Genomic DNA, 16,540 nt, shown 5'->3' with positions numbered 1-16,540 from the left:
AGGCACATAAAAGTGCTGCATACTGTGTTTAGGCTCCAGGCATATTGCTCATCAAGTCTTCAGCTTCCTTATGAAACCTGAATTAGGACAAGGTATTGGAAGCGCTTGTGCACTGCTGGACTTGGCCACATCAAGCCAAGTGGAGTGGGCTGCATAAAGATCATTTTTTGGTTTCTTTCTCTATTTCCAGCAAGCACTTAGATTTTCATGTGGTTTTGTGCCAGATGCAGCTGTTTATTTATGCATTCCTACCTTTCTTTAGTTGGCTGTAGAGGGTTTATCACCAGGCTGAGCTAACAGCTTCACAGGAAGGTGGAACCAGTGTAAGGATGCTTAGCAGATTGGAAAGTTGTCTGCAACCACATTCCAATAATTTTGCAGAGAAAGGTAGCAGTTCCCATTCGGCAGCTGCTGCTGATAAAGCCTCCTATTCTTTGGGATTGAAAACAAATGTGGATTCCTGTCTAACTATATAAAGTAGAATTTTTTAAACATTGAGTCACAGCATGCCATCATTTACATGGCGCTGCATGAAAGATGGCATGTCAATATGACCCTCAACCCAACAAAATTAGCATCATTTCATCATCAGGTGAAAGCCTGAGAGGAACTTTAAAGGTAGCAGTTTCTCTGGCATGTGTAACAGATTCTGTGCAGGGAAAGCAGAGTTAATGTTTCTAGTCCAGTAATCCTTCTTCAGAAGAAGAATTCAGAAACATTAATTTGGCCTATTCTCCACAGATGCTGCCAGACCTGCATGCCTTCTGGGATCACACTCCAGTACAATTTTGAGCCAGCATTATTGATGTGTACAATGATCTATTCAATGGATTCATCTTGTCCCTGTGATTAGCTTGTTGCTGCAACATGGAAATTTTATATCAATTTTGATAGGATAAGGATAAATAAACCATTCTATTAATATATCGTCTAATTCCCAGTAAGATCACATCTGATGTTAATACCACTTATAAATGCATATGCTGATACTTCTTTATTGGACTAAATTGCACTGGCAGTTCGGTGACCATGAATATTTGGCTGATCTTAATAAGCTGACACCACATGTATGGAGTCAGTCTCATGAACAAGTTAGACATGTGTTCACATCTCACGAGTTCTGAAGAAGGGTCACTGGACCCAAAACATTAACTCTATTTTCTTTCTACACATGTTGCCACACCTGCTGAGTTTTTTCAACAATTTCTGTTTTTGTTTCTGATTTCCAGCATCAGCTGTTCTTTCGGGATTTTCTTTTCAAATTAAATTATGAGTGGGTTGTTTCCCATTGTAGAATGAATCTAAAGACTGACAGCAGTTTAAAATGTCAGCCTACATCATTTCTGACTTTTCAAAGTTTGCATTTCAATTCCTTTTGGTTTTGGACAAATGACATAAATCACATTTGTAAAAGAACACTGAAAAAAAACTTATTTAATTAAAAAAAATGACCACTTAACTCTAGACCAGAGATCATTCTACCATCTACTTTTTTCAATGAACAGTTTGATCAAGCTTTATATTGGACCACATTCTGGAGGTGATCTTTCTATTATGTTGCTCGATGGATAAGACGAGGCCATTTATGTTGCCAAAAATAATACTTTTTTTACACAATTGTGGTACCTTATCTTTTTAAAAATTCTTTCATGGGATGTTGGTACTTCTGACAAGGTTACCATCCCTACTTGGTCTTGAACTGATTCTCCTCCAGACTATTTCAGACAGCAGTTAAAAGTCACCCACACTGCAAGGGTCTGGAGTCAGATGTAGGCCAGACCAGGTAATGATGGCAGATTTCCTTTCTTAATGATATTAGTTTAATTCTAGTTTTTTTTAAAGTTGAATTCAAATCGCAATGTTGGGAGTCAAAGCCATGTCTCCAAACTATTTGCCTGGAGTTCTGCATTACCATCCCAGTAAAAGAAACATTATGCCACTGCTTTGACTTGCTTTCATTTCAGGGATGCATTTTAACTATGGGTCATTAAAACATTAGGATGTATGTTCTTATATAGGAAACTAAAATGTCAAGGATTGTAACTTATTGGACACTATCTAATGTATTTTCCTTTCAGGCTGCTGCCATTGCCTCTGGGTTGCTTGAAACCCTACGCAAAGATGGACATTACACTGTTTTTGCTCCTACCAATGAAGCCTTTGACAAACTTTCACGAGACGTTCTGGAGCGCATCTTAAGTGACCCTGTGGCACTGAAAGGTACTTTGTTAAATGATGCACAATGCAATAAATGACTCAGCAAAGTCATCTAGTTCAAAGAAAACATTTGGATTCCTCCTTTTTATTGATGCCATACCTGCATTCCACAACTTAATTTGGTTTGTGTCAGGATTTGCATTTCAGCTGTGTTAAAATGGTTGTCAGCCAAATAGACATGAGGACATAGATCTTGACTTTGTTCAACAGTGTAAAGTCAATGATAGCGATTCAGCAATCCATTGAGGTTAATGAAATAAAATTCTGGAGAGGTTTAGGACAGGCTACTAGCTCACACCATACATTTCATCCTGAAGCACAAAGATTTGTCCCAATGTGGTTTCAGAATTGTCTGCAAAGAGTTTTTTTAAATTAACATTTTGCTGATCACAAATCCAGTCATGATGCTTTGTAAACAGATAGTGTAAAGAATGGCAGAATAGCCTTTGGTGATTCTGCAAATAAAAAACTTTGCATGTACTGGACAAGTCCAAAGATGTGCGGGTTAGGTGAATTGGCTATGCTAAATTGCCCGTAGTGTTAGGTGTGAATGTAGGGGAATGGGTCTGGGTGAGTTGCTCTTCGGAGGGTCGGTGTGGACTTCTTGGGACGAAGGGCCTGTTTCTACACTGTAGGGAATCTAATCTAATCTAATTAGAAAGGATATTCAAGACAAATCCAAATTTTTTATAAGTTAATTTTATTAAGTTTTGAATGTCTTGACTGATGCATTTAAAACTGTTTCTTATTAGCTGGCTGAGCATTTCTGGACATTACATGAATTATGGGTTTTGGATATTCTTTTTTGAAATCCAGTGATTAAAAATCACTTTATTCAAAATAAAGCCAGAAGTTTTGACAAGATTTCTCCTCTGTTATCTATCTCTCCCTCTCTCTCTCTGTATGCTTAGATTTTGTTCCTCAAAATCTGTTGGAGAAAGTGCAGTGCCCACTTAAGGTTAGCTCCAAAAACGATTTGGGTGAATGTTTTGCTTGTCTCAGATGAGTTCCTACTTGCACTTGTCATCACTAGAGTTTCAGTGATGCTATCTTTTGGATGAGACATTGACCTCCTCAGGTGGCTGTGAAAGATTCCATGGCATTATGTCAACCAGCAGCAGCAGAGATAACCTCATTAACTTGGTCAATATTTATCTCTCAATCAGTATCACAAAAACAGATTATCATGTTATAATTACATTGCTGTTAGTGAAAGCTTGCTGTGCATTTCCTTCTTTATAACAGTTCTCCATTATCTTAAGCAGCTAGAAGAATGCTACCATCACCACAGGCACATCAAAAACTCTTCTTTGCATGTTTAGTGCTTTTGTGGTTATGAGAAGTGTTCTATAAATCATAGTGCTACAGCACAGAGTGAGGCTGCCTTATCCTGATCAATTCTATGAGAGCATTTCAACTATGGTGGCTCAGTGGTTAGCACTGCTGCCTCACAGCACTAGGAGTCTGGGTTCGATTCCATTCTTGGATGACTGACTGTATGGAGCTTGCACGCTCTCCCTGTGTCTGCATGGGTTTCTGCTAGGTGCTATGGTTTACTCCTGCAGTTCAAAGATGTGAAGTTAGGAGGATTGGCCATACTAAATTACCCATGGTGTGTAGGTTAGATGCATTAGCCACTGGAAATGCAGAGTGGGTAGGTGTGGACTTGTTGGGCTGAATGGCCTGTTTCCACACTGTAGGGATTCTATAATAATAAATTAATAATCCTGCTCTCTTACACCTTTCCCTGTAGCCCTGCATATTTTTCTATTCAGATACTTGTGAAATTCTGTATTGAAAGTCACGATTAAAACCACATAACATGCTCATGCTGTGTATTTGACCCTAACAACTTGCAATGCAATGAATTGTTTCTTCCTGTCAATTTTGGTTCATTTCTTATTCACTTTGTATCCAGGGTTCTCTGGTTGTGAACAGCAAACTCCCTTCCAAACAGCATGGCAGGTCACCTACACTTGCAAATAAGCACCAATTCAGAAAGACAGCTCACTATCACCTTCTCAAGGGCAATTAGGAATGCGTAATTAATACTTGCCTAGTTAGTGACGCCGATATCTCATGAACGATTTTTTACAAATTGTTTCTCCATTGGTTCTGGCCAGACCTCTTACGATTTTGAACATCTCTAGCAAAACTTCTGTTAACTCACTTTTCTCGAAAGCGAGCAGTCACACTACCATTCTATCCTCATGTCTGAAGTATCACGCCACTTGAACAAAAACAATGTTTTCTATATTCTCCCTATAATGCATTCACATCTTCAATGAAATATGGTGTCCCACACAGAATACCAGCTTAAGTTGACATCAAAGCAGCGTTTTGCAAAGATTCACTATAACATCTTTGGACAAGATGAGAAATAGCTGCTGCCATAGGAGAGAGATATCTGAAGAATGTTAAAGAGACATGGAGCTAGAAACAGACTAAATGAGCCTCCTTCCTTTATGCCTATCAACAACACACTTCAAGTTAAATCTTCACCACATGGTTGAGGTAGTTAAAATTGGTTTTCCTCCCTCTTTTGGACTATTAACATGTCAAACTTGCTCATAATTAATTGTCTCCAGACATCATGAATTCACCATCTCCAGAGCTTTTCGAGGCCAATTCTTTTGGCAAAATTGTAGCAGACATCCTCTTTAAACTACTGTTAATTGATCCCTATGCTTGTGCTTGATACACACATCGCTAAAACTGTACCTTAATCATTCATGGTTAACAGTGTCCAGTCACGGATTTCCTTTCACAGGCTTTCTTCGCGCATGATGAGAAGACATCTGGACTGAAATATAATTCACACCCCATCACTCATCACCCACCATTCCATCTCCCCTGTTAAACCTAGGAAGCCTATAGCTCCATGAACAGTTGGACTCTCAACAATTCAACCTGATAGTTAACTCTTGATTCCCCAATAAAATACAGAAATCATTTGAATCCAATGAATTGACAAAATCCACCAAGCAATTTAAAAATCTCTCTCCCTTTTTAATTCCATTAATTTCAACTTTCATTTTTATTTCAGTAGGACCTAAGTTTTATTTTATATTTTGAGGCTTAAAACACTCCCATGCTCTTCCTGAAATCACCAATGTGGCTGCTACATTGGATATGTGTGCATGAAATGTTCAGTTATTGAGTGTTTTGCATTTAATACCGATTATTTTTTGTGGCTCTGGTCCAAATAGTACATTTGCTCGATTTTAATTTCTGTTCATTTCTTCTCAGCAATAACTGGCAAATGAATGGTTACAAATCCATTCACAACATATTCCCACAGCTGCCTGAATTCTGGCATTGGGATAGTTGCCTGGCTCGATGGAGCAAGATCCAAATTTGATGTGATAGAGTTGTGTTCCAATGACACCATTTTATATTGGCCTGATTTTTAATCCTGTGGAGTCTTGATCCCTCCATAGAAGCCATGACTCTGATCACAGCCAGCCCAATCAGTCAAGTTCATTTTACTTTATGAAGTGTTGAGACACAAGGACATCATGGGACTTAAGTTCAGGATTTCAACCCCTTTCCCCTTCTCTGGTCCTGGAACAACCCAGTAGCAAACTATATCCCAATTCCTCTCCCTGTTCTTGATTTGTACTGTGAAGAACCATTTACATAGTTCCCTGCCAGCTCTGTGACTCTCCCACAACACAAACTTCAACTCCGAGCAGTGACGTAAATTCACAGCAGAATTCAAGCAACTTTCAGTAATGGAGAGTGTTGAATCTGATCATCAGTTTTATACTTTAATCTTTTGTCATTTTCTTGCAGCTATGCTGAACTATCATATTCTCAACTCTGTTCAGTGTTCAGAAGCCATAATGTCTGGATCCACCTACACTACCATAGAAGGAACAAATATAGAGATTGGATGCGATGGTGATAGTCTTACTGTTAATGGGCAAAAGATGGTCAATCGCAAAGACATTGTGACGAGCAATGGTGTCATTCACTTAATTGATAAAGTGCTAATTCCAGATGCAGGTAATTGGTGAAAGGCAGCGGGTGGCAGAATAAATTACAGTAAATGTTGCATTTCTTGCTTTTGACAATTAAATACATATTAAACATAATAAATTTCTTTGTTTAAATATGAAGTCAGTACTAATGGTGAATACCATTCTTATAAAAATCAATGTTTGCTGAATAAGAAGCATAATTATGAATTTGTACTGATTTTAAAACTAACCACTTATTACTGGAATTAATTTATGATGCTGAAATCATTGTTCATAAATGTAATTAGAATATAAAAGATAATTAGTCAGAAGTCAGATTTGAACCAGTTATTAAATACACACAATCACATTAATACAATGGATCAGTTGGAAATGACAGTATAAAAGTTCATTGTAAAAGCTTAGGTGCTATCCCTGATGACACTGATACTGCATTGGCTGGCTTACAGTCAGCTTTAGACCTCATTTTCTTCCTTGCAGGAAATAATTTGATAGTATTTATGGAACTAGAGCTAAGAATGACCATAAAAGGCCATCACAAGCAAGCCGAAATTATATCCTGCCCAACAATCAGACAGGCAATTTTTTTCATTTAATTATTGAGCTCATTAGTACAAGTATTCAAATTATGGAAAAACAAAGTATTATTATTTCGGCCCCTCGTCAGTTTAGTACATTTCAAATTGCCCTTAGCCTTCCAATAAAAAACAAATGTAGTCTTTCTTCATAGAAAAAGTTCTCTTTTCTGGCAACATCCTCATAAATTTTCTCTGTGCTCTGTGCAGTGGGATCACATATTTCCACAATGTGGTGACTAGAAATGAATGCAGAATTCTACCTGTGGTCAAACTAGTGCGTTGAACAGTTCCAACATCATTTTTGTACTGTCATTGATAAAGGAAATTATTCCATGTGCCTTTCTAATCACTTTAGTTATCTGTTCAAACTATAATAGAACAAGCTCTGATCACAAACACGCTCTTGACAATTACCCTTCTCTTCTGACTACTGAGCCACTTTTGCCAGTTTCCCACCAATCCCTTGGACTTTGCTTTTGTGTTAAGTCTGACTCATGGGGCATTATCAAAGGCTTTGCTAAAACCTGTACAAACTTCATCAAAAGCATTATCCTCACTGACTTTCCTTGTTCGCTGATCAAAGAATTCAATCAAATTATTCAGACCCAACCTGCCTTTTACAGTTGTGCTGATTGAGCCAGATTAATCACTGCCTGTCTAAGTGATGGTTGATATTATTATCTCAGAACCTATTCCAATAAATTTCCCCTGCCCCAGTAGGGTTAGGCTGACCAGCCTATCCTTTTCACTCTTTTTAAACAATGGTGGAATGATAGCACTCTGTCAGTCTTCCGACACTGTGCCTGTAACCAGAAAGGAGGGAAAATGACGATCAGGGCTTCCAATATTTCTTCTCTTGGTCTCTTAAAAATACCTTTAAAATCTTTTAGTGCCCCATTTGTCATTGAAGTCATGACATGACTGGTCAACTGAAATGGGGACAATTGTTTAGAGAGCTGAAATGAGTTGAATGGTTGATTTAGTACAAACTCATTTATAGGAAATCTGATAAGCTGTACAAACACTGATGCCTTTCTCTTATTGCACTTTAAGCTATGCAGGTCTTGGAGCTGACTAATGGCAAACAGACCACATTTTATGACTTAATGAAGGAAACTGGAATTTCTGCTGCTCTTGCTGAAAATAAGGAATACACAATCCTTGCTCCCATGAATGATGCTTTCAATGGTAAATCATCTCTGTCAAATATTTAATGCAGCACATTGATTTTGATTATGGAAGAAATTTAAGCTGGCTGTTCTAAATGGTTTGCTGCCTCGTTTAGAATACCAGACAAACAAGTTTAATCTCAGCATGTTAATCTATTGTACAAGAATATTAGGAACGTTAATTTTCAGGCCATTGTATTGCTTGCTTCTGTCATTTGAGTGCTAAAAGAATTACTTACAGTTGAAGACATTCTCCTGATCAGGATAATTCTAATCACTTCTGTATTGAAGGAAGTATCACCTACCCACATTCCACACCCATCAAGGGTTAAGCAAGCTGCTGGCTAATCAGAAAGCCAGCAGGACTCTAGTACCACTGGAAGTAATGGCCACTGCAGGGACTGCAGCCTGTCCATCACAAGGAGCAGCATGATAGCAAGATCCAAAGGTGAATCAGGGCAGCTTCATTGGGACCAATCAAGCATGCTTCAGTGAGGGGATATTTTGATGACTTGTTCAATTAACTTTAATCAATGCTAGGAGCAGAATTAGGTCATTTGGCCCATCCAATCTGTTCCACCATTCAATCATGGCTGATTTGTTTCATGATTCCATTCTCCTGCCTTCTTCCTGTAGCCTTCAATTCCCTTACCCATCAAGAACCTATCTTTCTCTGTCTTAAATACACTCAATGACTTGATCTCCATAGCATTTCGTGGCAATGAGTTCTTCAGAGTCATCACCCTCTGGCTGAAGAGATCCCTTCTCATCTCGGTTCCAAAGGGTTATCCCTTCACTCTGAGGCGATGCCGTTGGGTCTAGTCTCTCCTGCTAGAGGAAACATCTTCTCCACATCCTTTATATCCAGGTCTCTCAGTAAGTTTCAATCAGATCCTCCCTCATTCTTTTAAATTCTATCGACTACAGACCTAAAGACCTCAACCGCACCTCATACAAAAAGTCTTTCATTCACAAGATCATTCTTGTAAACCTCCTCTGGATCCCTTCCAATGCCAGCATAGCCTTCCTTAGTTACAGGGCCCAAACTACTCACAATATTCCAAATGCAGAGCCCATAATGCTTCAGCAGCACATCTCTGCTCTTACATTCTAGTCTTCTTGAAATGAATGCCAACATTGCATTTGCCTTCCCAACTGTTAACTGAACCTGCATGTTAACTTTCAGCGAATTGTGAACTAGGACTCCCAAGTATAGAGTCAGAGAGTCATACAAGATGGAAACACACCCCTCGGTCCAACTCGGCCATGCCAACCAAATTTCCCAAACTAAACTCATCCCATTTGCCTGCATTTGGCCCATATCCCTCTAAATCTATCCTATTTATGTACCTGTCCAAATGTCTTTTAAATGTCGCAAATGTACCTGCATCTAACACTTCCTCTGGTAGTTCACTTTTTGCTTCAGATTTCTGAAACCATTCCCTACTTAAAAAATAGTCTATACTTCTTTTCTTCCTATCAAAGTGCATAACCCCACAATTTCCCACATTGTATTTCATCTGTCATTTCTTTGGTCACTCTCCCAGCCTGTGCACATCCATGTGGCTTCCCCACATGGTCAACATTACCAGTCCCTCCAGCAAACAGAGCCACTACGCCCTCAGTTCCTTCAGCCAGATCATTAAGGTATATGGTTGTGGTCCCAACTCTGACCTCAACTGGTCACTGGCAGCTGCCCTGAAATAAGCTTCTTGATCCCTATTCTCTGCTTTCTGCCAGTCAGCCAATCCTCTATTCATGCCAGAACCTTATCCCTAACACCATGGGCTCTTATTTAGCACCTTGTCAAAGGCCTTCTGGAAATCCAAATAGATCACGTCCATTGGCTCTCCTTTGTCTAATTGGCTCGATACCTCCTCAACTAATTCTCACAGAGTTACCATGCACTCTGAGTATTCTGCAATCTCATCCTTAATAATGGACTCTAAAATCTTACCAACAACTGAGGTCAGGCTAACCAGCCTATAGTTTCCTGTTTTCTGCCTCCCGCCCTTCTTAAACAAGGGTGTTACATTAACTATCTTCCAGTCTTCTGGGACCCTCCCTGACTCCAGCGATTCCTGACAGGTCACCACCAATGCCTATACAATCTCCTCAGCTATCTCCCTGATTGATTTAAACAATTAGAATCTGACAATTTAAAGGAATCAAGTTAGCAAATAATATTCCGGTTTCATGACTGACTTTAATGTAGGTGTAGACTTGTGTGATAAACAGTTTTTCAGATATGTCCAAGTAACTGCTCTTTAGGCAAAAATATCCTCACAAACTGTCACAGGTGTTGAATTAACCGTAATACGACTAAAAAGAATAGCAATTTAATTTAACAGTGTACTCAAGTAGTACCTCTTCCTTCAACTTGGATTTCTCATGGCTGCAGAGACTGTTCAATTTTGAATGAATCTTTCCCATTTCTATTTTGACAGCCGAAGTTATGGGACTTGATCAGCGAATACTAAAACTAATCCTGAGAAACCACATTTTGAAAATGAAGGTGGTCCTCAATGAGTTGTACAGTGGACAACGGCTGGAGACATTAGATGGAAATTTCCTCAGAGTTTTTATCTTCCGCACTGTAAGTACACTAGGCCAGAATTTCAATGTGCTTTGCTGGGGTATATTCCAGCAAGCATATTGGTCTGAGGCATAGCCCCACAGCTTTCCATTACAATTTCTCAATAACACATATCTTATTTTTTGGTTAGAGGGGGAGGGAAGAATAGAAACACTACAGTAATGTAGCGTTTGGGGCTTACCATTCCTTGACATCGCTCCACTGTTCAGTCATGGTGACTGAGCTGCCTTCTCCCAGAATGCTCCTCTGCCACCCTCTATTGGAGGGGCAGGAGGAGGGGACATACCTGGCAAGCAAAGCTCCCTTCCTCTTACTCACCCAAGACTGTCAAATGAAAATTTCATCAGCCATAACCTATTCATTTACACTATACTTTTTATTCTGCCGTTTTATGCAATATTTCAAATAGAAGACATTGTAAGGGAAATTTGAAGAAATACTGAATTTGGAAATTTGAAAATCAGTATCTCCGTAATGCTCAAACAAATTGTGCAGATACTTTGAATTAGCAAAGATTAGAAAGCTGTTGGGAGAAAAAGAAAAACCAAGTCCTGAATTAAATCATTATAGTTTGAATTTAAATAGAATTATTCAGTACAAAAATTAAAAGTACTGAAAACATTTAGTGAAAAAAATAGATTTTCCAGAGTTGTTTCTTGTAAATTTATTTGTGTCATAAGCATGCCCTTTTTGTGACTAAAAAAGTCGACACGAAAATAAAACTCATCAGTAGATTTATCAGCATCTACAATGGAAAAGATAAGTGATGTCTAGGAAAATGAGCATTTGTCAGAATTGAAAACTGCAGGATAAGCAATATCCATTCAACCATCCACTAAACAACACATGGAATTTTTTCTTCCTTGGGTGGATTGAGTAATGATAAGAAAGATGGGAAAACACTGAGAAATGCCCTCTCTGTTCCTGGGTTAACTCGAGACACCACTTCAGCCATTCAACAATTTCCCCAGATCTCAGGGATACCAATGACTTGCATGTTTCTGCCATCTGGCTTAAAGAGCAAGCGGAAGTGCGTATCTTGTGCAACGACACAGGCTGCTTTTGCACTCATATATATATGCATCTAACAGTTCTTACTTTCTTAACACTGACTGACTTTGTGCTTGCTCAGAGGCTGCTAGCCTTGAACCACTTCAAATTGCTTTCTTAGTGCATGATTACTGACCCTCAGGCTGTCAGCTGCTGTGTGGCTTGTACTGCTTTCTTAGCACACAAAGTCTTCAGTGCTCAGTCACTGTCTGCCAGCCTCTGTGACTTGCATTACACTTGTTGCAATTTGTAGAGGAAGAGGCAGACAGCTTATTAAGGTTGGGAGCATTGAACAGTCATGGGGATGCAGATGTCACTCTACAGCTTCACGAAACATAACTTCAACCCTGTAACATGTGACAGCAGTTTACATGGCAAATGCACTGTGTATACTTCAACCAAATGGCCATTTGTGTAAGTCCTAAGTGGTGACTGCAGCCAGCAGAGTGGACCATCACAGTCAGTCAGGGGTATCATCTGCTTCCAGGTTGACTGTGGTCAGTCAGGGCTTGGATCTTCTAGACTCCTGCCATTCTGAATCATTGCAGTCAGTGGGATTGGGCTGTCCTGCAGGTCCGATGTCTTTTTTGGAAAACAAATTATGTTTTTCTATCTTACAATAAAAAGAAAATAACCTCACACTTCTCCACATTGTACCATCTGCTGCCTTTTTGCCCATTCATTTAACCTCATTGCAGCCTCCATTTTTTCTCCTGACAGGGTGCCTTCCCACCTATCCTTGTATCATCTGCAACCATGATAAACTGCTCTGTACGTCTGTGTCTAAATGATGTGATTGTAAATAGGCCCCATATCTCAAGAAGGATGTACTGGTCCTGGAGCATGTTCAGAGGAGGTTGAGAATGGTCCCAGGAATGAAAAGCTTAACTTATGAGGAACGTTTGAGGATTCTGGGTCTGTACTCAATGGAGTTTAGAAGGATAGCGGGAGATCTAACTGAAAGGCCTGGACAGAGTGGATGTTGGGAAGATGTTACCATTGGGAGCAGAGACTAGGACCTGAGGGCACAGCCTTAAAGTAAAAGGATGACCTTTTAGAACAGAGATAAGGAGAAACGTCTTCAGCCAGACAGTGGTGAATCTATGGAATTCCTTGCTGCAGAAGGCTGTGGAGACCAGGTCATTGAGTAAATTAAAGACAGAGATAGAGAGGTTATTGAGCATCAATGGGATCAAGGGTAATGGGGAGAAAGCAGGAGAATGGGGAGGAGAAACTTATCAGCCATGATTGAATGGTGGAGTAGACTCGATGGGCTGAATGGCCGAATTTCTGCCCCAAGTCTTTTAGACTTATATTGAAGGAGATTGCATTCAGTAGTTCCACTTTACATAGTCTCAAAAGCATATGTAACTTTGTAAAGCAGGATTTCCCTTTCATAAAACGATGCTAATTTTCATATTCATGTTATGCTTTGTGAAGTGAATTACTAAGACTTACATAAAAATAGATTCCAATACTTACTTCATGATTTATGTCAGACGAATTGATCTATGTTTCCTGTCTCCTTTATTTCTTGAATAGCACTGTTACATTTGCTGACTTTCAGGTTAGAAATTACAACTTTAATGCCATTTACAGCAATCAGTACCTCAAAAGTAATCACTGTAGTCAAGGGAGTTCCGCCTAGAATATTTAAGTGGACAGACAGATAGTTGAAAGCAGTTGGTGGCGTCAATTAGAGACGTCACTGCACTGAAGCGTAGGAACTCAATGCTTCAGTGAGACCCACTGCACACTCCTGCCAGTCCATTTCACAGGAACATTGACTCACAGCACACTCCTCCCTGCACATTTCACAGGGACACTCATTCACAGCACACTCCACCCAGTCCATTTCACAGTGACATTCACTCACTGCACACTCCTCCCAGTCCATTTCACAGGGACACTCATTCACAGCACACTCCTCTCAGTCCATAACACAGGGACACTCACTCACTGCACAGTTCTCCCAGTCCATTTCACAGTGACACTCGCTCATAGCACACTCCTCCCAGTCCAGTTTACGGGGAAACTTACTCACTGCACACTCCTCCCAGTGCATTTCACAGTGAAACTCACTCACTGCGCAATCCTCCCAGCACATTTCACAGGAACACTGACTCACTGCACACTCCTCCGAGCCCATTTCACAGTGACACTGACTCATTGCACACTCCTCCTGTCCAGATCACATTGACACTCACTCAAGGCACACTCCTCACAGTCCATTTCACAGGGAAACTCACTCACTGTACTCCCCTCCCAGTCCACTTCACAGTGACACTCTCTCACAGCACTCTCCTCCCAGTCCATTTCACAGGGACACTGACTCATTGCACACTCCTCCGAGCCCATTTCACAGTGACACTTACTCATTGCACTCTCCTCCTGTCCAGATCACATTGACACTCGCTCAAGGCACACTCCTCCCAGTCCAATTCACCAGGACACTCACTCACTGCACACTCCTCCCAGTCCATTTCACAGGGACACCGACTCACTGCACACGCCTCCCAGTCCATTTCACAGTGACACTCACTCACTGCACACTCCTGCCAGTCCATTTCACATTGACACTCACTCACTGCACCCTCCTCCCAGTCCATTTCACAGTGACACACTCACTGCACACTACTCCCAGTCTTTTTCATAGGGACACACACTCACTGCACACGCCTTCAAGTACATTTCACAGTGAGACGCACTCACTGCACACTCCTCCCAGTCCATTTCACAGGGAACTCACTCACTGCACACGCCTCCCAGTCCATTTCACAGGGACACTCACTCACTGCACACTCCTCCCAGTCCATTACACAGGGACACTCACTCACTGCACTCTCCTCCCAGTCCATTTCACAGGGACATTGACTCACTGCGCACTCCTCCCAGCCCATTTCACAGTGAGACGCACTCACTGCACTCCCCTCCCAGCCCAGTTCACAGGGACACTCACTCACTGCACACTCCTCCCAGTCCTATTCACAGGGACACTCACTCACTGCACACTCCTCCCAGTCCATTTCACAGTGACACACACACTGCACTCTCCTCCCAGCCCAATTCACAGGGACACTCACTCACTGCACACTCCTCCAAGCCCAATTCACAGTTACACTCTCTCACAGCACACTCCTCTCAGTCCATATCACAGGGAGTCTCACTCACTGCACAGTTCTCCCAGTCCATTTCACAGTTACACTTACTCATTGCACACTCCTCCTGTCCAGATCACATTGACACTCACTCAAGGCACACTCCTCCCAGCCCAGTTCACAGGGACACTCACTCACTGCACTCACCTCCCAGTCCATTTCACAGGGACACTCAGTCACTGCATACTCCTCCCAGTCCCTTTCACGGGGGCACTCACTCACTGCACACTCCTCCCAGCCCAGTTCAGAGGGACACTCACTCACTGCACACTCCTCCCAGTCAAATTCACAGGGACACTCATTCACTGCACACTCCTCGCAGCCCATTTCACAGTGAGATGCACACACTGCACACTCCTCCCAGCCCAATTCACAGGGACACTCACTGACTGCACACTCCTCCCAGTCCAATTCACTGGGACACACACTCACTGCACACTCCTCCCAGTCCAATTCACTGGGACACACACTCACTGCACACTCCTCCCAGCCCAATTCACAGGGACACTCACTGACTGCACACTCCTCCCAGTCCAATTCACTGGGACACACACTCACTGCACACTTCTCCCAGTCCATTTCACAGGGACACTCACTCACTGCACTCCCCTCCCAGTCCATTTCACAGGGACACTCACTCACTGCACTCTCCTCCCAGTCCATTTGACAGGGACACTCACTCACTGCATACTCCTCCCAGTCCCTTTCACAGGGGCACTCCCTCACCGCACTCCCCTCCCAGCCCAGTTCACAGGGACACTCACTCACTGCACACTCCTCCCAGTCCAGTTCACAGGGAAACTCACTCACTGCACACTCCTCCCAGTGCATTTCACAGTGAGATTCACTCACTGCAAACTCCTCCCAGCACATTTCACAGTGATACTCACTCACTGCACACTCCTCCCAGTCCATTTCACATGGACATTGACTCACAGCACACTCCTCCCTGCACATTTCACAGTGACACTCACTCACTGCGCACTCCTCCCAGCCCATTTCACAGTGAGACGCACTCACTGCACTCCCCTCCCAGCCCAGTTCACAGGGACACTCACTCACTGCACACTCCTCCCAGTCCTATTCACAGGGACACTCACTCACTGCACACTCCTCCCAGTCCATTTCACAGTGACACACACACTGCACTCCCCTCCCAGCCCAATTCACAGGGACACTCACTCACTGCACACTCCTCCCAGACCAGTTCACAGGGACACTCACTCACTGCGCACTCCTCCCAGTCCATTTCACAGTGACACTCTCTCACAACACACTCCTCTCAATCCATTTCACATGGACACTCACTCACTGCACACTCCTCCCAGTCCAGTTCACAGGGACACTCACTCATAGCACACTCCTCCCAGTCCAGTTCACAGTTACACTCACTCACTGCACACTCCCCCCAGTGCATTTCACAGTGATACTCACTCACTGCGGACTCCTCCCTGTCCGTTTCACAGTGAAACTCACTCACTGCGCAATCCTCCCAGCACATTTCACAGAGACGCTCACTCACTGCACACTCCTCCTAGTCCATTTCACAGGGACACTCACTCATAGCACACTCATACAACATAGAACATAGAAAAATACAGTGCAGTACAGACCCTTTGGCCCACGATGTTGCGCCGATCCAAGCCCACCTAACCTACACTAGCCCACTATCCTCCATATGCCTAGCCAATGCCCGTTTCAATGCCCATAAAGAGGGAGAGTCGACCACTGCTACTGGCAGGGCATTCCATGAACTCACGATTCGCTGAGTAAAGAGTGAACTGGACTC

The 16,540-nt window shown here is 42.0% G+C and overlaps 1 protein-coding gene across 12 annotated transcripts in view; it reads left to right on the top strand.

The window, feature by feature from the left end:
• Nucleotides 1–16,540, top strand: part of LOC122550811 (periostin-like) — a 124,884-nt gene that overhangs the window by 40,553 nt on the left and 67,791 nt on the right. For all 12 annotated transcript variants that reach the window (XM_043692103.2, XM_043692106.2, XM_043692102.2 and 9 more), the window contains exons 7-10: nucleotides 2,079–2,220; nucleotides 6,013–6,225; nucleotides 7,832–7,966; nucleotides 10,395–10,543. In XM_043692103.2, coding sequence (XP_043548038.1) covers nucleotides 2,079–2,220; nucleotides 6,013–6,225; nucleotides 7,832–7,966; nucleotides 10,395–10,543 — 639 coding nt within the window. The remainder of the gene's footprint in view (nucleotides 1–2,078; nucleotides 2,221–6,012; nucleotides 6,226–7,831; nucleotides 7,967–10,394; nucleotides 10,544–16,540) is intronic.

This window comes from Chiloscyllium plagiosum, unplaced genomic scaffold (assembly GCF_037043375.1).
Source record: "Chiloscyllium plagiosum isolate Xiang-an unplaced genomic scaffold, Cpla_swu_hap1 HiC_scaffold_6, whole genome shotgun sequence".
NCBI classification, from domain to species: domain Eukaryota; kingdom Metazoa; phylum Chordata; class Chondrichthyes; order Orectolobiformes; family Hemiscylliidae; genus Chiloscyllium; species Chiloscyllium plagiosum.
This window is presented reverse-complemented; position numbering and strand designations above follow the sequence as displayed.